Source organism: Heterocephalus glaber, unplaced genomic scaffold (genome assembly GCF_053883595.1).
Source record: "Heterocephalus glaber isolate CG9 unplaced genomic scaffold, H.glaber_assembly_v1.0 deba00001600, whole genome shotgun sequence".
Classification (NCBI taxonomy): Eukaryota; Metazoa; Chordata; class Mammalia; order Rodentia; family Bathyergidae; genus Heterocephalus; species Heterocephalus glaber.
Genome location: NW_028258372.1, coordinates 7,136,982 through 7,159,675, shown reverse-complemented (window position 1 = coordinate 7,159,675; position 22,694 = coordinate 7,136,982). Strand labels below are relative to the sequence as shown.

The following is a 22,694-nucleotide window of genomic DNA, read 5'->3' as shown; positions in this document are numbered from 1 at the left end:
TTGCTGCCAAAGTTAGGCAGATTTTATTAAATCTCAGAATAGAGGACGGGATAAATATGCAGAAAGTAGATGTTTAATAATCTATTAAGTATTATGATAGGAAAGTAAATTAGTTTTGTTATTCATGTGTAGCTTTGATGGTTCCTGAAACAGACAAACTTAAAAGACCAATAGACTTTGAGAATGGGAACCATTTAGGTATTAATTTCACAGAAAACTTTAAGCTTTAAATGCATATAATTTCACAGGTAACTGCTACTAGTAGGAAAACAGACAACTATATGAGTTTGAGGAAGGAATAGTCCATTTAGTTATAGACCACAGCATTAACAGTTTGATAACTTCCTGAGTCAGAGATCTTGTTAAAATAAGCAAGAAGATGAACACTGGCTCTAGCGCTTTTCTGTTAGCTCTAAATCTTTTAAGCTGGTTCTAAAACTGTTTTTAAAACTGTGATATGTACATATAGCTCGCCATTTTATAACTGGATTTTATAGCTTGGTGGTAGAGTGCTTCCCATTATGTATGTGAAGTCCTGGGTTCAATCCCCAGCACCAGGGGGAGCAGGATTTTTCTATATCCAAAATACTGTGCAACCATCACCACCATCTATTTCCAAACTCCATAATCATCCTAAACAGAAACTCAGTTCCCATTAAGCAACACTGAAAATTTTATTAAGAAGCAAAATCATAGTCTGTAAAGAAGCAGTTATAAATAAAAGTTGAGCAGTCTGATTAAATTAAACAGGAGAAAAAATACTGGGCCAAAGTGCTTCACTATCCTATCTAGCTGTGGTTAAAAAAACTTCATACTTGGGCCAGGGATTTAGCTCAGTGGTTCCGGCGCCTGCCTCAAAAGCGCAAGGTCCTGAGTTCAATCCCCGGTACCAAAAAAACAAAACAAAACAAAAAAAACTCATACTTTAAAGGAAGCTAGTAATATAAGAGTTAAAATTATCTCAGAGCTTTTCGCAGAGTTCATTTCTCATATATTTTGTTATCTGCTGTTGCATTTTCCCCAAATTTATTAGTTTTTTTAAATGATAATGCTGAGTTGGAATTCAATGATTAAAAATGGGATTTAAAAAGAAAAACAAAACAAAACAAAACAAACAAACAAGTGCAAAGGCAAAGAAAAAGAAAGGTAGCTAGTACCCTGTCAGAGAATGAGTCAGGGTTAGAGAAGTAAAAAGTAACTCCAGGAGACTAAGTGGTGGGATCAATACTGTAATTAAAGCAATCTGCTTCTGCTCTTCCCACCACACTGTGGTGAGGGGTACAGCCTGGGTATGGCCTTTATCACTTTCTTATTCTATTATCAGACAGAGGACATTTTTATATTTCTTATTTTACAACTTAACAGCTTAAAAATTCATCTAATGCATCCCTATCTAATTATATTTTAAAATAATTCCATTACAGTTAGATGATTTTAGAGAATTTTTTAAATATTCTAACAATAGGAAGATACAGTGAATACATACTGTATTTTATCTCATAGATGTATGAGAAGAAAAATAAGAAAAAGATGTATGAGATGTATAAGATGTATGAGAAGAAAAATAATTTATTAGAATGTGACTAATCTTGTCTTCATCATATTTCCTGGGAATATCAAATAAAAGTTTCAGGACTATTAAAAACATGATTTCATAATAACGCATACTATATCTAGAGGCATGTGATTATATCTTCTTGAAGTATAAACATAATGATTAAGTCATTTTACTCATACATGTAAATAAATAAAACTAGTAATGATTAAAAATTTATATTAACTAGAATTTTTACCTCATGTTTGAAGCCAGGGAAAATTCAGGAAAAAGGCAATATTTTGTAAATATAATAATTGTTAAAATTTCATTTTACTTTAAATTCTACTTTATCTCTAACTTACCTCTGCAATTTCTATCCTTTTGGCAAGATCATCAAGAGAAAGACAGCTATCATCAGAAGGCAGGCTCTCCTGTAGGCTATAGGATGCTTCTTCAGGAGAAAGACCTTGAAGGAGATCAGAATCATCGTCTTGATTATCTTCATAGGAAAGAGAATCTTCAGTATCTTTCAAGCATTCTTCCAAAAGGCTATTCAAATAGTCTTCTGTTTCCTTATTGATTTGATCTTCCTTATCTCCCTTTTCCTCTGGGGCCATATACACTTCTGGATGGAGTGCACTTAAGTCAGATATTTTATTATTTTCAAAAAGTACATCCTCAGAGCCAGTCTCTGAGTCAGTCTGACCCTGTGGCGATTTTCCATCACTGTCTGTTAGATCAGGCTGCTGCAGCACATTTAATTCATTGTTCTCAGGTTGGTCCGTGGGCAACGCCTCAAAAGCATCCTGAAGTGGCAAATGAAGTTCTTTCCTTTGAGTCTGTGAATACCGACCCTCAGAAATCAACACAGGAGGTATTCGGTCACAGCCTGGTAGGATCAATGGCTCTATCACTGACTCACTAGAGGGTACCACTTTAGGGTGGTCAGCAATGGCCTCTACTGTGGCCACATCTGGGCAGTCCTCTGTGGGAGCCTCCTGTAAGCGGCTAATGTCCTCACAAGCATTCTCAACAGAGTCTGGGCCTGACCTGCTCCCGGCTGACTCTGAGGACTGGTTGTGGAGCTCCAGTGTGGCTCTGGCGCTGCAGAGTGGCTCCTCCGTGTGGTCCTTCCCTGCAGTGACTGGGAGGCTCAGGAAATCTGCCTGCCTGTCCATTCGACTGCAGCCGGCACTGCTCTCCTGGGGCTCCTCTTTATGCTGGCTTTCTATACTTGGTTCCAGGCCAAGATAAGTTCCACTCTCTAAAGATGAAGAAAAATAAGCTGTTTTAAAATTCCAAACAATGCTTTGTAGAGAAGGGAAGAGAAGAAAGGTATGATATTGTAATATGTGCAACACAATATTCTAGCCCTGTAAATAGAAATTCTGTCTGTTGCATGTTAGCACTCTTAGGTATTCACTAGATACCTGAAATACTTAGTAAATAATCCTTTACATGTAAAAATTAACAGGTTATTGAAAAGGTTGTTATCATGAGTAAATAACTGAGTATTATATTTGAATGTAATTTTTCAAAGGTTTGAAAGGTGTTTGAACATTTTTTTTGTTTTTGTTTTAATTTTTTTTTTTTTGGTACTAGGGATCGAACTCTGGTCCTTGCGCTTGCGAGGCAGGCGCCGGAACCACTGAGCTAAATTCCCGGCCCCGTATTTGAACATTTTGGCCTTTTACATTTAAATTAATATATCTACTGGCCTTTTGATTTAAATTAAGTTGGAAAAGTTATTTTCATTATATTTAAGACATGGCATAGGCCAGGCCAGTGGTGCATGCCTGCAATCACAGCTACTCAGAAGAGGCAGGAGATCTCAAGTTTGAGGCTAGCTTGAGTAACTTAACAAGATCTTATCCCAAAATAAAAAAATAAAAAAGGGCCAGAAATAGAGAGCTCAATGTAAAGGTCCTGGGTTCAATCCCCAGTACTGAGAAAAAACAGCAGCAGCAGGAACAACAACAACAACAACAAAACACATGGCATAATAAGTAGATATTTCTACAGGAGTAATAAATTTACATTCAAAATGTAAGGAAATATGGGTCTGAGAGGCTGGGGATGAAGCTCAGTGGTAGAGTATTTCCTAGCATGTGTGGGGCCTGGAGTTCGATCCTTAGCACCACACATACACACACACACAATAGTAGTCTGGTCTACTAACACTAAAGGGACACTAGTCTGTTCTGTTCAAATTTGAAGATATGTGTTCACTTTGGCAGCAACAGCTACTACAACAGGAATGGCACAAGATTAGCATGTTCCCTGCACAAGGATGACATGCAAATTAATGAAATGTCCCACATTATACATGTACCAACTCCCCAGGAGGAATGTAATCATATGTACTACAAACATGCATAATAAAAAACAAAAACTGAGGGCCAGGGATGTAGCTCAGTGGCACTGTACCTGCCTCGCAAGCGCAAGGTCATGAGTTTGATCCCTGGTAACCCCAAAATAAAAAATTTAAAAAAAAACAGACCTGAAAAAGACTATAATCTCATCACTCGGGAGGCTGAGGCAGCAGGACTGCCATGAATTTGAGCCCAGCCTGGCCTCCATAGTGAGTTCAAAGCAAGCCTGGACTACATAGCAAGACCTTGTGTCCAAAAAACTAACAACCCCAAAACAAAACAGAAAACCTGCAAAACAAATTTGAACATAATACCCTTAATAAAAGTTTTCAAATTACTGGAAACATCTTAAAGCAAGGCAGCAAAGAATAGCAACAAAAAGAATAAGTTTTGGCAAGCCACAGAAATGGGTTTGGATTTTGATTTCAATTTAACTGAAATAAAATTAACTTACAATATTATTTTTTACTTTAAAACTACACAGTTAAAAATCTTCATACAAGCAGGGCATGGTGGCACATGCTTGTAACCCCAGCAATTGGGAGGCTGAGGCAGGAAGATCACTGTGAGTTCGAGGCCAGCCTGAACTACAATAGTCAGCTCAAGATCAGCCTGAACTGCCTAGTGAGACCCTGTCTAACAAAAACAAACAAACAATCTTCATGTAAATAATGAATGAAAATTGCAGTGATTGGCAGGTAACAGAGTATGCAGCTTGCTCATCCTCAGTTTAATGGTATATCTTATCTAGTTAGTTTTAACTTTTTAATGGGCATATTGTTTAATTTAGAAAAATGGGCCAGGCCAAGGATTTAGCTCAGTGGTTCTGCCCTTTGTCTTGCAAGCACAAGGACCTGAGTTTGATCCCCGATACCAAAAAAAAAAGTGCCAATGGTAAAGAAAAATACAATAATAATTTTATTCTATTTTTAATAATTGCTAACTGATAATTGTGGCCTCAATCATACCAAAGAAAAGGCATTTCTTAAAAACAATCTTCAGACTTCAAAGAATCAGGGACTGAGGCTGATACCTTCAACTCTGGAATACTGTTCAGTAGAGTTCACAGTATCTCCTCTCCACCTGACTCAAGCATCAAATGAGGATCAAGAGAAAGAAGAAGAGGCTGCCTTCTGGGAAAATTCTGCATCCCTTCTCTCCCCAACCAAAAGAATCATTCAAAGTTCAGGAGACTACAACAAAAAACACACAGACATTTCATTCCCCATAGGTTGTTTGCTTTGCCACTGAGCTTGCTGGCCTGCTCCTTAGATCGAGAGCTAGAGTAAGGAGGACCATGGAAAAGGGGCCAAGCCTCTGTTCAACAAGTTTCTAGTATCCAAAGTGTGCCAATTAACCTTCATTGACAACTTGACTCTTAGAGAGGTGACTGGGACAAAGGGCCATTATATTCCACTTATATTCCTAGCTGCAGATGCTGTTAGGACATGGAGCCATCAGGAGGAGCTGGGTCACTGGAGGTATGCTGTTGCTCCCCTGCTCTGCATCCCAGCCCCCATAAAGTAAGCAGTTTTGCTCCACCACGTCCTTCCACCACGATGTTCCTGCCTTGGAGCCAGCTGACCATGGACTGGAACCTCTGAAACCATAAGCCTAATAAATCTTTCCTCCTTTAAGTTGTATCTGTCAGGCATTTAGTTCCAGCAATGGGAAAGCTGACCAATACACAAAGATTCAGAAGATGGCTCTCAAAACACATCTGTAGAAATCAAGAGTTTAAATACGACTAAGAACCATATTCCCCAGGGACTGTTAAAGCTTAGGGCAGAAAGACCTTTACATCAGAGGAATGGGGTTTGCCAACTTCCAGCTGAGGACCATAAATACCATGCGAAAAAGTTTCTGGTTGGCTTGTCCAGTTGGAGCTGCCACACCTAGCCCACAGAACAACCTGGTTTCAGTTGTAAGCACTCATCTAGTGAGCTCAAACTGCAGCACATTATGTTCCCAGGCCCTGGCAGCTGGAAAGCAAAGAGCTTGGAATAAAATGAGATTTAGGTTTTCAAATGAAGTTTGGAGCTGAAGAGCACTAAGTCCTGAAGAATCAAAATAAGACTAATATCTAGCAGTGACTGAAAAGTTACAGAATCCCCTGGTACCAAAAAAAAAGAAAGTTACAGAATCACTCTGAGAAGCCATTATATGAATAGGAAGTGAAGTGATTGACTTTAGTGATCAGAAAAAATCCACCATTTTTGCAACAGTGGAACAAGCCTATAATCCCAGTTACCTGGGGGGTTGAAGCAGGAGGACTGAAAATTTGAGGTCACCCTGGGTAACCCAGCAAGATTCTGTCTCAAAACAAAAGTTTTTTTTTAAAAAGGTTAGGGATGTGGCTCGGAAGTAAAGTACTTGTCTAGCATGTGCAAGGCCCTGGGTTTAATCCCTAGCACAAAGAAGGAAGAAAAGGAGGGAGGGAGTGAAGGAGGGAAGGAGGGAAGGAGGGAGGGAGGGAGGGAGGCAGGGAGGGAGGCAGGGAGGCAGGGAGGCAGGGAGGGAGGCAGGGAGGCAGGGAGGCAGGCAGGCAGGCAGGCAGGCAGGCAGGCAGGCAGGCAGGCAGGCAGGCAGGCAGACAGACAGACTATCCATAGGCACAATGTATTTACAAACTAGCCTGAAAATGATTGTTTCATCTTATTATTTAGAAACAATTTTAAAAAAGAAACAATTTAAGAGGCAAACTACATTTGGAAAGTCATCCATACTTTTGACATTTCTCTTTAAAACATATTGTTTTATCAGGCTGGGGCAAGATACCTTTTTCCACAATTTGATCACACACCCGTATGAGATGGTTATTAGCAGGATGTTTGGACTGTTAAATCATTTGATAATCCCAACAACTTACTTAGCAAAAGCACACTGCACTCAATTAGAAACAAGAAGCCTGGAGTTCTAAGTGTAAATCAAAGCAATGGACTTTAAAATTGGTAACTTGGTTTCCCCATCCGTATCACATGTACCACAGCAAAGGCCAAGCTAGAGGTAGCACCAAGCGGAAGCCAGTGCTAAGTCTCAAATTCAAAGAGTGAGCCCGTAACAGCACTCTTCCCAACTTGTACAACATGGAGACACATCTGCACCCAAACAGCCCTGCTGGCTATTTGGGGGTTCCCCACCCCCTTTTAAGATTGTTGAGAAGCTTATTTTACTCTGATTTTTGACAATAAAAGTGTCTAGAAAAGAGACAGGAAGAACAGATTATAGTCAGGCTGACCCATGTCAATATCCCTAATTTGCCCTATAAGAGAAAAAGAGAAAAAAAAAATTATTTTTACAGAGGAAAGGGGCTACTTGATAACAGTGTCATCTTATACCTTCTGGGGCACTCACCTAAACCACCTGATACTTCCTCTTCAATATCAGGGCTCTCAGGCCCAGGAACATAAAGGTCAGCAACAGAAACTAGTAATAAAACCAAACATCAGGAAAGGAAATCACCCTAAAACATATTTATCTTTATTTTCTAGTTTTTACGATAAACACATGTATTTAGAAAACAGTTTCTAAAAATTTGTTGACAGAAGACACAAGGTGGTATAAAATACATTGTTAAGTGCTTTAAAATATATATATATATACACACAAATTAAAGTACATTCGATATTAGTCAACAAGAAAGGGTAGAAGGATAAGTTATTATAGATAAATTATCAAGACAACTTTTAATGATCTAGATTTACAGAACAGATTTCTGGTAAAGTCCATTCAATAATTGCTTTTTCAAACAGGAAAGGATGTCTAAGTACACCAAAAGCAATTCCATTTCAGAACATTTTTGTACAGTCTTTTTTATATTGGTTTTTTTTTTTTTTTTGGTACCGGAGATCAAACTCGGGGCCTTGTGCTTGCAAGGCAGGCGCCGGAACCACTGGGCTAAATCCCTGGCCCTTTATATTGTTAGATAAATATTGCTACCTACTGAAAATATGGAAATGATTTTATGTTTTATAATAATTTAGATTGTATAACTACTAGATATCCAAAATAGAATTATACAACATACAAAATTTTGCTTTGCTATTTTTCTAGGAGAGTATGTACAAAAATGTGAATACAAAAAGATTCCTCCACAGTAATTCAGATGTAACACTTACAAAATATCATAGGAAAACAATATCTTTTATATACCTCACTAACAATTTAAAACATACCCGGCTCTTTGGATGTAGCTCCTTTTGTCTTTGATTCTTCAGACACTCTTAACTGAGTAAAACATTTTCTTTCCACAGACTTTTCTATAGCTATCTGAAAAGTTAAAAACAAAAACTATTTTTTAAATTGTTTCATTATATTAGAAAGTTGAAGATAACTTGAGAAAGGTTTCTTCATTTTCTAAAACATTCCATACAACAAGCATATGACATTAATATTTTCCCTATAAATATTTTCAAAAGAAAATATCTCTTACCTTTTGTCTGGATAAAATAGGACTGTAGAAAAAAAGAGAGAAAGAAAAAATTTGTAAGAAGTACAGCATGCTTCCAAGCAAATGTCACTGAAATGGCTATGAAAAACTACAGCTTCTCTGGATTCTAATATTAGCACAGAACATTTCCATGGCTGAAACATTACTACTGGCTAACATAGTTCAAAGTGCAGCTATCATGTGTTAATCTCCTTAAAATCTAATTATAATTGAAAACACCCAAAGAAGCTACAAATACTAAAAGCCAGAAGTAAAAACAAAGAAGGTTAACCTTTTGCTAATAAGGTATTTAAAGACTATTTACACATTTTTTTTTTTAATTTCAGTCTAGGTGGTAGTATAAAACAGATTATGGCAGAAGATAATTTTGTTGAAATTATCCATTGAAACAGATTGCCAGAAAAGTACCCTTTTTTTTCTTTCTTTTTTATTTTTGGTTCGGGGGATGGAACTCGGGACCTTGTGCTTGAGGCAGGTGGCGGCACCACTGAGCTAAATCCCCGGCCCAGAAAAGTAACTTTTGAATATTAAATTTTAGGGGATACTCTACAGGATGAATATATTCAACAAAGGCATGAGGAAAAATATGTATATCCACTTTATTATTTAAAATATTGAAAGTCTAGGGACAACTCAAATGTCTATTAAAAACAGAATGGACAAATGAATTGCTGCAGTCACACAATAAGTCCGTATTGCAATAATGCACAGCAAACTTCCATTACACACAACAGCATGTAACACACATACACAAGAAGCTAATGCAACAATCAATGCTGTACATGAAATTACAGAACTGGAGAAGAGTAGCTAGGCAACCGAGAGCGGTGATCATGGTGGGCCAGGGGTGAGAGCCTTCTGAGCGGCTAGAATGTCCTGTGCCTTGGATCTTGTCAGTGACAGGCATATGGACACATACAGCTAGGGAAAAATTCCTCAAGCTTTTACACTGAACCATATTTATAACAAGAAAATATCTTTAAATATTAGAATTTTTTGTTTTGTTTTGTGGTACCAAGGATTGAACTCAGGGCCCTTGTGCTTGCCAGGCAGGTGCAGCGTCACTGAGCTACATTCCCAGCAATATTATAAAGTTTTATGAACAATAATTTGAGATAATTATCTAAAGCTACTATGATCATCTTATGTTCAATAAATATTAAATACTTAAAACATGCTAAGAAGTTATTAATTCCAGAGGAAAGGCAAGAAAAGTATCTATATTATTTTAAAAGTTTAATGATTCTATTTTAAAATGCTATGAAGTTGAAAGTTAATCTACTTAGCACGTTAAGGAATTAGGTTATAATTCAGAATCTCTGAAACTACTACTTTAAAAGTTCAAACTCACTAACACAAGAAAACTGTCATCAGGAGACTTGAATGAACATTCACCTGGGGACCTAGAATCTTTCTTCAAAGGCCATCTCCAAAACAATGAGATCCCCAAGAAAGTTCTCTATCTTCTGCATTAGCTAAATAACAATTATTTGTAACTGTTTCACTATTAACACATAATGCTTTAGTTTTCATGTTTGTGACAGAAAAAGAGAAAAAGCTATCAAAGACCAATCTTTTAGCTTCTGTATTGAGGAATAATTGTCTAAACCCCAGTAATCTGTACTAATTTAAATATTGTCACAACCCTCACATTAAGAAACATGGGTCTTCAAAGAAAGACTTTTTAAAAACACTAAGTGTGTTGTTACCACTATAATTCAGTTTTAAAAGTCCAATTCCTTGATACACGTGAAACGATTGAAATTTAACTGGTAAATGTAGCTTTCCTTCTGAAGTGTTCTGGTTAAATATGGTACTACATTTACTTCCCAGAATTAGATTACTCTTTAAAATGGTTTTTTTCTATAACATACAAATATTGGCAAGCTGGTAGAAAAAGTCTTAATACACAGTTTAACCCATCTGAATCACCTAGTTTCTTAACTAAAATGATACTGAAATTAGAAGTTGTATTTTAAAATCTCTAATCAGAAGGATCCCTTGAATTTATGTAAAGCTGAACTTTTACTGAATTCACTGTAGGAAAGAGAAAAGCTAAGAAAGGAACTCCATACTTCTTTATACCCATTTTAATTTCTCCAGCTGAAAATATCAAAAAACCAAAGAAATGGATCTTGTATTTCAATACTCAATATAATCCTTCAATATTCTACTCCAACTCACTGTAACTAAAATCTGACATACTTACTCTTGATGTGTTGAGCAAAATTTAGCAAGCTGTTCAAAATCTTCACCATTAAATCCTTTTTCTGAATTCCTTAGAGGCGTAACTGTATGAGGTTGTACAGTTTTCCATTTTGCTTCTAAATTTAAAATATTTGTTAGTCACTAGCTCTTACAAAGCACATTTAGAAAGGAAAAAACAGTTAACTGGTGACATTGATAAAAAGTAATATGCAAAGTTATCTTTTCAAACAACCCAAAAGTTAACACAATTAGAAATAGCTAAGCGATTACTTTGCAGTATAAGTAAATTTCATAGAGACTAAATTAGCCAGTAGGGCATGCAGTGTGAACAGAAGAAATGCAAATAACTGCAAGTGTTCGTTCTTGGCGCTGATAGGAGGAGCAAAATACAAAGAGAAAAGAATTTTCTCAGAGCAAAATAGACCTGTGACAAAAATGCTACATTCTTTGCAACACTTCCACCCCCACCCCTGTAATGCTGGGACTCAAACCCAGGGCCTCATGCATGACAGGTACATGCTCTACCCTGAACTACACATCCAGCCCCATACTTTGCCATGTTAATGTGATGGTGGAAACCTATTTTCTAACAAAACTGGGTCAAATATTTTAAATTTCTAGATAGCAATTTGTTAGATTACTGATAGTTCTATATTGTGTTAGTCTGTACTCACCCCACTGTTCTTGAATGGCAGAAAGATTTGCCAGCAACTGCTTATGATACAATCGTTCAAGCTGAATAAATTTCATTGCTTTCTCATCTGAATAGATAATTTGAGGAAAACAAAAGTCCAGACTCTGACATTAAATCCCATGTTCGAAAAGTAATGTCATATAGAAAGTGAGAAACATGCAACTGATCAAAAAATGAGGTGACTTGGGGCCAGGGATTTAGCTCAGTGGTTCTGCCACCTGCCTCGCAAGTAGGTCCCAAGTTTGAACCCCAGCACACCCACCACCAAAAATGAAGTGACTCTAAATTCTTTTAAACTTCAATATATCTAAAGTAATGTTTCTTGGTTTTGAAGTAGATAATCTTCATTGCAGCATGTTCTTGCAGCAGGTATTTGGGTTCTATGCCACCCAGCAAACACAAATTAAAAGGTTTTAATGTTCAAAGAATGCTTGTTTGCTAGTATAGTTCTAGCAGAGTCAACTAAAAGGCATTTAAATGGAAACAGGACTACAAGGAATCTTGGAGTCTATGTGTTATCCTTTTTTTATTTCTCTTCTTAAAAGATTTTCTGCCAAACAACTATGTGATTGTCTATGCAAGTGTTTGTTCCTGGTTTCAATACACCTCGATCCTTATTTCCCACTGAATGTTTTTTTCCCATAAGACCAAAGGATCACCTACCTGAACAATGACAAAGCAAAAGTTACATAGATCTTTTGAAAAAAGTTAATTAACTTGCCACAGTGACTTTTCTAATTATGTGACTCCACTTTGCTGCAGCTCTTCCTATGAAGTTTTGTCTTCCCATCTGAATCACACATATGTGCACCTTAGGTCAAAATACACTGTCCAACTGGCTACCTTCCTCTGGGCAATGTTCTAAATGTTGACCCAGAAAAAAAAGAGGAGAAAAACTCACAGGTTAGCTTTTTGTTTTTCCCACACTCAGAGGTCAGCTCTCCCTCTCATACTTGAAGTCTTACAGACATCTCTGGGATCATAAAATAGGTCCAGGAAAAGTAGGAACAATTCCTTTCTCCTCTGCCCACGACAAAAATACCAGTGTTTCTCAGGCTTTAGAGAACATACAAATTATCTGAAAAACTTGTGACAACAGATTCATGGATCTGCCCTCCTCTTCCCTGCAAGGTCTGATTCTGAGGCCTGTGAACTCGCATTTCTAAGATTCTGGTACTGCTGGTCTACACTGCACTCTATCAGATACAAATTGTTTTGTTAAGAAAAAGGGACAGTTCTTCCTTCAATTCCACCAGAATTAGATTTCCACAACTGCTGTTAGAAACAAACTACCACTGTCTGAAGTTGTACGCTTATTTCCTTGACAGGGTTCAGTATAGCAACTGCTTATCCTCCATCTGGTCAGAACTGTGGTGGAAGTTAACAAGGTTAGAAAGAAAAGTAAATTACTTTAATGGGGAAAAACAGATGCTGAGGACACCTTCCATCTACAGAATACAGTGGTACTTTAATACTTGACATGAATTGGTTCGGGGGTGCTCAAGAAGTACCCAAATAATGACTGTCAAAGAAATTGTTTTGGCTAGAAAGGGTAGCAAGTCACAAGGCAATCGACAATGACAAGTTCTAGCTTGGTGTCAAGTACCAGCACAAAATTTTCAAACCAAAATGGATCACATACCAAATTCCACGAGTTTCAAAGTGGTCAAGTATGACAGTATATACTGGGCTAATCCCCTAAAATAAAAGCAATTTTAAAAAGGAAAATTGAAAAAAGTGAGAAAACCATTCCCTATATGAAAGTTAATATGTGGCCTCATTCAAAAATATTTACTGTATTCAGTTTATTATTAATGAAGAATTAATCTTTCCCTTCTAGCTATATATAGTCACATGCCACATAATGACACGTGGTCAATGATGAAACATGTAGGACACTGCGCCCATGAGACTACATCACGTAAAGATGCAGTATCTGTCTTAGCATAATGTTTGTACAATGACAAAATGACCTAACAATGTATTTCTTAGACTATATCCTCATTCTTAAGCAATACTTTTATGTAGCTAGGATAAGATAGCCATAAAATTTACTGTGTAGTATATGTGACTTACTCTAAACTTGTGTGTCTGCTTAATTTAAGACAAAGATAATTGTATAGATTTATATATTTTATCTTTCAGCAACATTTGCTCCCCTCCACTCAGAAATATTTAATTTTGGTAAAATTAGGACTTATTTATGGAAGGTCAAATTTGGGTGGTTCCAGAAAAATTTCTGGAATAACAGATATTTCTTGCGTCTTGCTTTCTGGTGTAGTTATATGTGTACAAACAACTATTAAAACTCACTGAGCCCATATGGTCTGCATATTTTATTATATAAACCTTAATTTTAAACAATGGATTATTCTCTAAGAGTAGTATGAATTTCTTCCTACACTTAAGAAAAGGATACAGTCTTCTTCCTGGAAATATGATTCTGCTATCTGTAAGAAAACAAACAGAGGATATTAAATTACTATTTGGGTAAAATAACAAATTTTCAAGAAATCCAGATCTTAACTCTGAATCTTTCTGATATTAAAGTAAGAAAACACTTATTAACTAAACTCATCAGTTCAGAAGAACTTTGTGGGCACAGGATATGATTCTAAAGTCTTCCTCACTTCAAGCAAAGCAAGCATAGGCATTCTCTGGAATTGCACAACTTCGTTCTTTCTATTCCAACTTCAAGTCACAGCAAACTTTTCTCATTCATTAGAGTTTGGCATCAAGAACTCTAAAAGAATGAGAAAAATGCTACAGAGGATTACAAAGCTATAACATGAGTAAAAAGATTATTCTCCCTATTTTAAATCAAAACACAGAAACATGTCATGGCATTTAGGACCTTTACATCCCCTTCATTTCATTCCTTGTTCACAAGCTGCCAGCTGAAAACCTCATGGGACACTGTGCTTTTGGTTCTGTTTGATATTTTTAAAAATGATCAGGCCAAATGCTAACGGTTGAATAATGATGTTTGGAATATGCAGAGTGTTGCACATTATAAAGAACACCAGATAAAGAGTACAGACTCAAGGACCCCAGTGCCCAGGAGTAGAGCTGCCCCAGCACAGAGGAGGTGAAACTTCCAGGCTGCCATACCACCACCCCCAGCAGCGAGGAGGTGAGCCACGTGGGCACCAGCAGCATACATCCCCTCCCCGCCACTGAAATGAGAAGGCACGTAAACAAGTTTCAAAACCAGACTTCGAGATCACCTAGAGCAACCCCAAACGGAAACAAGATGGAACACTGATACTCAACCACCTGGACTCTCTGAACCGGCAACAAAAGAGGAAATGGAAAAAATGAAATCAGAAATAGTTTCTCAGGGCCAGGAATTTAGCTCAGTGGATTCGTCACCTGCTGCACAAGCCCAAGGACCAGAGTTAGATCCCTGGTACCAAAAAAAAAAAAAAAAAGAAATAATTTCTCAGATAACAGCAGAGATTGTGCCTATAGTCCAAGACATTTTTAATAAATCTACAGAAGACACAAATAAAAAATAAAGGAGCTGAGGAACATGACGGAATCCCAACATAGGAAACAAATGGAATCCATAAAACAGATGCAAACAGATTTCTAGGAGATTAAAAACTCCACTGAAAGTTTATGCAACAGAATGAGTGAGGACAGAATCTCAGATATAGAAGATAAGACTGCAATTAGTGACCAGGAAAAGAAAAATTTCTTTAAAATTGTAAGGGAAGAGGGAAGGTGGTGAGGCAAGATGGCGGCAACCAAGAGGAAGCAGCGTGTGGACTTGGCGATTTCAACGAAGCCAAAAAGAAACAAAAAAGATGCCAAGCCTCTAGCTAAGTCATTGGCTGTGCCAGAAGAGATAGAGGAAGCAGAGAAGGACTGTATCCCAGGGCCCGTTTGCAAGGGCAAGTGGAAAAACAGGAACAGATTCTCATCTTTTCTTCCAGAGGAATGAATTTCAGAACAAGACATTTAATGCAAGACTTGAGAACATTGATGCCTCATTCTAAAGCAGATACTAAAATGGATTGTAAAGATAAATTATTTGTGATTAATGAGGTCTGTGACATGAAAAACTGCAATAAATGCATTTATTTTGAAGATAAGAAAAAACAAGATCTTTATATTTGGCTTTCGAATTCACCTCGTGGGCCCTCTACCAAATTCCTTGTTCAAAATATTCATACCCTAGCACAACTGAAGATGACTGGAAACTGTTTGAAAGGTTCTCTGCTGATTTTGCCTTTTGACCCTGCTTTTGATGAAGTGCCACATTATGCTTTGTTAAAAGAACTCTTAATTCAGATTTTTAGTACGCCACAATATCATCCCAAAAGCCAGCCATTTGTGGACCATGTATTTACTTTCACCATTTTGGATGATAGGATATGGTTTTGGAACTTTCAGGTCATAGATGAAGATGCTCAACTGTTTTGGAGGACCAACTTTATATGAAAATCCTCACTACCAGTCACGAAACATGCATCAGCGTATCATAAGATCCATCACAGCTACAAAATACAAAGAAAAACAGCAAGTAAAAAATGTGCAGAAACTGAGAAAGAAAGCCAAAGACTGTTCTTCCACTCAATCCCACTGAAGATGTTTTTGTTACACCAGCTGAGGAAAAACCAATAGAAATACAGTGGGTAAAGCCAGAGCCAAAATTCGATTTGAAAGCAAGGAAAAAAAGGATTTACAAAAGGCAAAGAAAACTGAAACAGAAGAACAGTGGAAATGTAAAAGGAATCAATGGATAACTAAGTTTTCCAAATACTGTATATTTATTTTGTATTCAATGTGTAAATACATCTATTATCCTGGACTACTTTATGTTTAATTAGTGTGCCATTTGAAAGAAAAAAAAATCTTAAAATCAGTGGTGTTTTTCTTTTTCTAAGAAAAGCACTGTATCACAAAAAAAAAAAAAAAAAAAGTAAGGGAACATGAGAAATCAATCCAGCAGTTGCTACACAATGCAAAGAAGAATAACATAAGACTGATGGACTGATGAGAGTTAGTGAAGAAACAGGAGAGAGTGCAGACAACATAAAAAACTCTTCACAGAAGTGATGGCAGAAAACTTCCCAAGCATGCGAAAAGAACTTGACATACAGATAAGTGAGGCATATAGGACTCCAAATAGCCTTGATCAAAAAAAAAACTACACATAGGCATATAATTGTTAAGATTCCAGGAACCCAACAGAAGAAACAAAATTCTACAAGCAGTTAGACAAAAGCAACAAATCACATACAACAGAAAGCCTGTCAGAATCACAGTAGACTTCTCAAGGCAAGAAGAGCTTGGAGGGATGTATTTCAAGCCCTAAAGGAAAACAGCCTCAAACCCAGATTGTTGTGCCCTGCAAAACTATCTTTCAAAATTGATGGAGAAATAAGATACTTTCATGACAAAGAGCACCTGAGGAACTTCATGAATACCAAACCAGCACTCCAAAAAATGTTAGACAATATCCTAGGAAAAGACAACAAGGATCACAACCCCAGGAAGCCCAGCGGAATGAATCCTTGGGTACAATAGGAAATTAAATGCAAACGGGGAGAATCCAACAAAAAGAAAAAGTCATGCCAATGATAAGTTAATACATATCAGTTATAACCATCAATGTTAATGGTCTCAATTCACCAATCAAAAGAAATAGACTGGCAGAATGGGTCAAGAAGCAAGATCCAACAATGTGCTGCATACAAGAAACACACTTAATTCAAAAATAAACTCATAGATTGAAAGTTAAAGTGTAGAAAACAATACTTCATGTGATAGGAACCTGAAAAAAAGTAGCTATCCTCGTTGCAGATCAAGTGGACTTCAAACCAACACTGATTAAGAGAGACAAAGGAGGACACTACATCCTTGTAAAGGGAAAAATCCAAGAGGAAGAGATGACAATCATAAATATCTATGCATCAAACACTTGTGTACCCAACTATATAAACAAATACTAATGGACATGAAAAATCAAATAGTCACTAATACAATAGTAGTAGGGGACCTCAATACTCCACTGTCACAAATAGATCAACTAGACAAAAAATAAACAACGAAATACTAGAAGTCAATCAAAGTCTTGAACAAATGAACTTAATGGATGTTTAGAGTGTTCCACCCCACAAAACCAAAATACACATTCTTTTCAGCTGCACATGAGTCGTTCTCCAAAACAGACCACATACTCACTCATAGAACATATTTAAGTAAGTGCAAAGGAATTGAAGTTATACCCTGTATATTATCAGACCATGCAATGAAATTGGAGATCAATAGCAAAAGAAATCGCAAAAATTTCATAAACATAAAGTGAACAACACACTTCTGAATAACCAATGGGTCACAGAGGAAATTAAAGAAGAAATCAGACAGTTCCTTCAATTAAATGACAATGACAATACAACATATCGGAATCTACGGGACAGTGAAAGCAGTCTTACGAGGGAAATTCATAAAAGTGAATACTCATACCAGTAAAACAGAGTGAGCCCAATTAAACAACTTGATGTTGAATCTCAAGCTTCTAGAAAAAGAAGAGCAGGACAAAATTGAAGCTCATACAAGGGAGGAAATTAGAAAGATCAGAGCAGAAATCAATGCAACGGAGACTAAAAGGATACAAAAAAAAAAAAATCAATGAAGCCAAGAGTTGTTTCTTTGAAAGAATAAACCAGATTGACAAACCCTTAGCCAACCTGATCAGGAAAGGGAAAGAAAAGACCCAAATCCATGCAATTAGGAATGAAAAGGGTGAAATTACAACAGACCCAGCAGAAATACAGAGGATCATCAATACCTACTTCAAGAAGCTATATGTCTATAAGATGGAAAACAAGAAGAAATGGACAGATTCCTAGATATATATGAATTACCAAAGTTGAACAAAGAAGACCTAAAAATTCTAAACTACCCAATATCAATCAATGAAATTGAAAACGTAATAAAAAACTTACCAACTAAGAAAAGCCCGGGTCCTGACGGTTTCACCACTAAATTCCACAAGACATTTAGAGAGGAACTACTGCCACTACTGTTTAAACTCTTCAATGAAATTGAAAGGGAAGCAATACTCCTGAATTCATTCCTGGAAGCAAGCATCACCTTGATCCCCAAAGCAGAGAAACACCCAACCGAAAAAGAGAACTATAGGACAATCTCACTAATAACATAAATGGCAAATAGAATGCAAAAGATCATACACCCTGACCAAGTGGGATTCATCTCAAGCATGCAGGGATGGTTCAACATATGCAAATCAATCAATGTAATACACTATATCAACAGAGCCAAGGACAAAAACCATATGATCATCTCAATAGATGCAGAAAAAGCATTTGACAAAATCCAACATGCATTTATAATAAAAACCCTACAAAAAATTGGAATAGATGGTCTCTAGCTCAATCTGATAAAAGCCATCTATGAAAAACCAATAGCCAATATCATACTGAATGGTCAAAAACTGAAATCCTTCACACTCAAATCAGGAACAAGACAAGGATGTCCACCATCACCACTCCTGTTCAATATAGCCTTGGAAACATTAGCCACAGGAATTACACAAGAGAAAGAAATAAAAGGAATAAAGCTAGGAAATGAAGACATCAAATTGTCATTATTTGCAGATGACATGATACTCTGTATAGAAGACCTCAAGAACTCCACCAAAAGTCTTCTAGACTTAATAACCAAATTCAGTAAAGTAGCTGGTTACAAGGTCAACACACAAAAATCAACAGCTTTCCTCTACATGATCAACAGACTCACTGAGACAGAAACGGGGCAAACAATACTTTTCACAATAGTATCCAAAATACTGAAATACCTACGAATCAACCTAACAAAAGAAATCAAAAACCTCTTCTCTGAAAACTATGGCACTCTGAAAAGAGAGATTGACAAGGATATCAGAAAATGAAAATACATCCCTTGCTCCTGGGTAGGAAGAATCAACAGAGTGAAAATGGCCATACTTCCAAAATTGCTATATAGATTCAATGCAATCCCAATTGAAATCCCAGCAGCATACTTCATGGACCTTGAGAAAACAATCCAAAAATTCATTTGGAACAAGAAGAGACCCAGAATAGCAAAAGCAATTCAAGGCAATAAAAATAAGGTAGGGGGTATCACAATTCCCCAACTCGAAACTATGCTATAAAGCTACTGTAATAAAAACAGCATGGTACTAGGAAAGAAACAGACCTGAGGACCAGTGGAACAGATCAGAAGATGCAAAAAGAACTCCAGACACACTCAGCCACCTCATCTTTGACAAAGGAGCCAAACACCCTCACTGGACGAAAGACAGTCTCTTTAATAAATGGTGTTGGAAAAACTGGGTTTCAACTTACCAAAGATTAAAACTAGACCTATATCTCTCACCATGCATTCAACTAAAATCGAAATGGATGAAAGATCTAAATATTAAAACAGAAATGCTGAACCGGCTGGAACAGAGGTTAGGTAGAACTCTTGAAGACATTGGTGTAGGAAAAGATTTTATGAACAAAACCTCAGTTGCCTGTGAACTAGCACAAACAATCAACTAGTGGGATCTCTTCTTATTAAAAAGTTTCTGGGGCCCAGGATTTAGCTCAGTGGTTCTGCAGCCTGCCTTGTAAGCGCAAGGACCCGAGTTTGATCCCCGGCACCCCCCCCCCAAAAAAGGAAAAAAGTTTCTGCACAGCAAGAGAAATCATCAACAGTGTGAAAAGACAACCCACAATGTGGGAAAAAAATTTCACCAGCTGTTCCGCAGACAAAGGTCTACTATCTAGAATCTATAAAGAACTTAAAAAATTCAGACCTCCCAAATTTAAAGACCCAATCCGAAAATGGGCATCTGAAATGAACAGACATTTCTCAGACAAAGAAGTAGAAATGGCAAATAAACATATGAAAAAATGTTCAACATCATTGGTCATTAGAGAGATGCAGATAAAAACAATGCTGAGATTCCATCTCACCCCAAAAAGAATGGCTGCTATCATTATATCAACCAATAACATGGTGGTGGGGCTGTGGGGAAAGAGGAACCCTGCTCCACTGCTGGTGGGAGTGTAGACTGAGGCAACCACTGTGGAAATCAGTATGAAGACAGCTCAAAGAACTAGGACTGGAAGTCTTATTTGACCCCACTATTCCCCTGTTGGGTATCTTCCCCAAAGAATTAAAAGAATCATACCACAGTGATATATGTGCACCCATGTTCATAGCAGCACAGTTTGTAATAGCTAAAACTTGGAAGCAGCCCAACTGCCCATCAACTGGAGACTGAATAAAGAAAATGTGAGTTTTGTTTTTATAAAATGGAGTACTACTCAGCCATAAAAATGAGAAATTAGACATTTATAGCTAAATGGATGCACATTGAGGCGATACTCTTCAGTGAAATAAATAGGACACACATGTGTAAATACTGAATAGTTTCTCCAGTGTGAGAGAGGGAAAGTGCAAATAAGGACTAAAAGGTATAATTGATAATGTGAAATATTAAGAAAAGGGGTAGGGGCCAGGGATTTAGCTCAGTCGTTCTGCTGCCTGCCTCACAAGTGCAAGGTCCTGAGTTCGATCCCTGGTACCAAAAAAATAAGAAAAGAAAAAGGGCAAAGGGGAAGGGGAAGTGGGAGGGGTAGGGGAAAGGAAAGAAGGGAATGGAATTAATATGAGAAAATGAAAAAATGGAAACAAAGTCTTTGTAAATAGGAAGGGGTGGAGGTGTTGAAGGGAGGGTAGTGGAATGGGGAAAATATAAGAACTAAGAGAGATTATCTAAAGGTGCAAATTTCCAATGATGAATGTCATTATAGTGTATACCTAAAATGTACCAATAAAATTAATTTTTTAAAAAAATGCAGACTCAAGAACTAGTCCCAGCAAAGGCCTGTCACATGAAATTCATTCTAAGGCATGTTCAAATTTTAAAATTCTGTGAATTTGGCAAGGTAACATGTATCTGTAGTCCCAGTTAATCCGCGGCCGAGGAAGGAGGATAGCTTGAGCTCATGAGTTTGAAGTCAGCTTAAGCAATATACTGAGACTTTATCTCTTTTTAAAAAATTGATTGTGGGCCAGGGATTTAGCTCAGTGGCACCATGCCTGGCTCACAAGCACAAGGTCCTGAGTTTGATCCCGGTACAAAAAAAAAAAATTTTGATTGTAGATAAATGTGGTAATGGCTTCCTGTAATCCCAGCACTTCGGAGGCTAAGGCAGGAGGATTGCCATGAGTTCAAGGCCAGTCTGTGCTACACAGTAAGTTTATGGTGAGCCTGAACTACACAGTCAGACCCTGTCCAAAAAAAAACCGCAGAAAAGAAACACACCAACAAAAAACCTACAAAAATTGATTCTAAAAACTTGTATCTTTATTTAGATATAACATTTATAAACAGATGTGTAAAACTAAAAATATTCACTGATGAATATCTGCATAATCAGTTTTAATATTCAGAATATTTCATAGAAGTATTTTACACCTTTTTTGTTTGTTTTTTGGCAGTACTGTGGGTTGAGCCCAGGGCCTTCATAATAAGCTACATCCTCAACCCTATTTTTTAAAATAGCAAAATATTTATTGGTACCTTTTAGACATACATAATGACAGCACTCATTGCAGGAAATTTGTACCTGTACACAATACCTCCAGCCTCTTTTTCCCATCTCACCCCCCCCCCGTATAAAAGCTTTTTTTCCTTCTTTTTAAACTTTTTTTTCCTGTTCCTTCCTTCCTTTCCCCCTCCCCTCTCCTTTGTTCCCCTTCCCATTTGAACATTTTCTTCCCATTTCCCAGTATCTATTATACATTTTAGTCCTTATTTCTACTTTCGGTTTCTCATACCAAAGAGACAATGTGGTTTTTAAACACATGTCTGATTTATTTCACTTACAGAGTATGGTCTCAAGGTGCATCCATTTAGCTAGAAATGTCTCCACTTTATCCTTCTTTATGGCAGAGTAGTACTCCATTGTGTAAAAAACCCCACATCTTTATCCATTCATCGTCAACCCTTTTCATATTTTGCTTTTAGATAGGGTCTCACTAAGTCAATAAATTGCTCGAACTTTCCATTTTCCTATCTCAGTCCCCCAGAGTGCTGGTATTACAGATATATGCCTGGCTTATTTTACACTTTTAAAATAGTTCCCACTGGGCCAGGTATTTAGCTCAGTGGTTTCACTGCCTGCTGCGCAAGTGCAAGGACCCAAGTTCGATCCCTGGTACCAAAAACAAAAACAAAAACAGTTCCCATTAATTCTTATTAGGTCTCTAGTAAAAAGGTACTGCATTCATAGATCATTGTTTCCACTTTCTAGGTAATTGACAATGGAAAGAACAGAAAGGTACTTGTCAAAGTTGCCCAGGCTTGCCTGGAACCTCTGATCCTCTTGCTCAGCATCTGGAGTAGCTGGGATTATAGGCATCCAC

The 22,694-nt window shown here is 37.2% G+C and overlaps 1 protein-coding gene, 1 non-coding gene and 1 pseudogene across 5 annotated transcripts in view; 2 read left to right on the top strand and 1 right to left on the bottom strand.

Annotated features, from left to right (window-relative positions):
• The window catches only part of Cnst (consortin, connexin sorting protein), a 102,859-nt gene that overhangs the window by 21,301 nt on the left and 58,864 nt on the right, over nucleotides 1-22,694 (bottom strand). For 3 of the 4 annotated variants that reach the window (XM_021265501.2, XM_021265502.2, XM_021265503.2), the window contains exons 4-10: nucleotides 13,681-13,711; nucleotides 11,242-11,328; nucleotides 10,569-10,683; nucleotides 8,342-8,363; nucleotides 8,085-8,178; nucleotides 7,264-7,335; nucleotides 1,900-2,801 (exon numbers count right to left, since the gene is read on the bottom strand). In XM_021265501.2, the coding sequence (XP_021121160.1) occupies nucleotides 1,900-2,801; nucleotides 7,264-7,335; nucleotides 8,085-8,178; nucleotides 8,342-8,363; nucleotides 10,569-10,683; nucleotides 11,242-11,328; nucleotides 13,681-13,711 (1,323 nt within the window). The remainder of the gene's footprint in view (nucleotides 1-1,899; nucleotides 2,802-7,263; nucleotides 7,336-8,084; nucleotides 8,179-8,341; nucleotides 8,364-10,568; nucleotides 10,684-11,241; nucleotides 11,329-13,680; nucleotides 13,712-22,694) is intronic. The other variant, XM_004853486.4, reaches the window with a different exon arrangement.
• Nucleotides 3,761-3,862, top strand: LOC147823073 (U6 spliceosomal RNA). The gene has a single exon (XR_015444616.1). It is a non-coding gene; the product is annotated as a U6 spliceosomal RNA (small nuclear RNA).
• Nucleotides 14,986-16,012, top strand: LOC106010064 (ribosome biogenesis protein BRX1 homolog pseudogene; annotated as a pseudogene).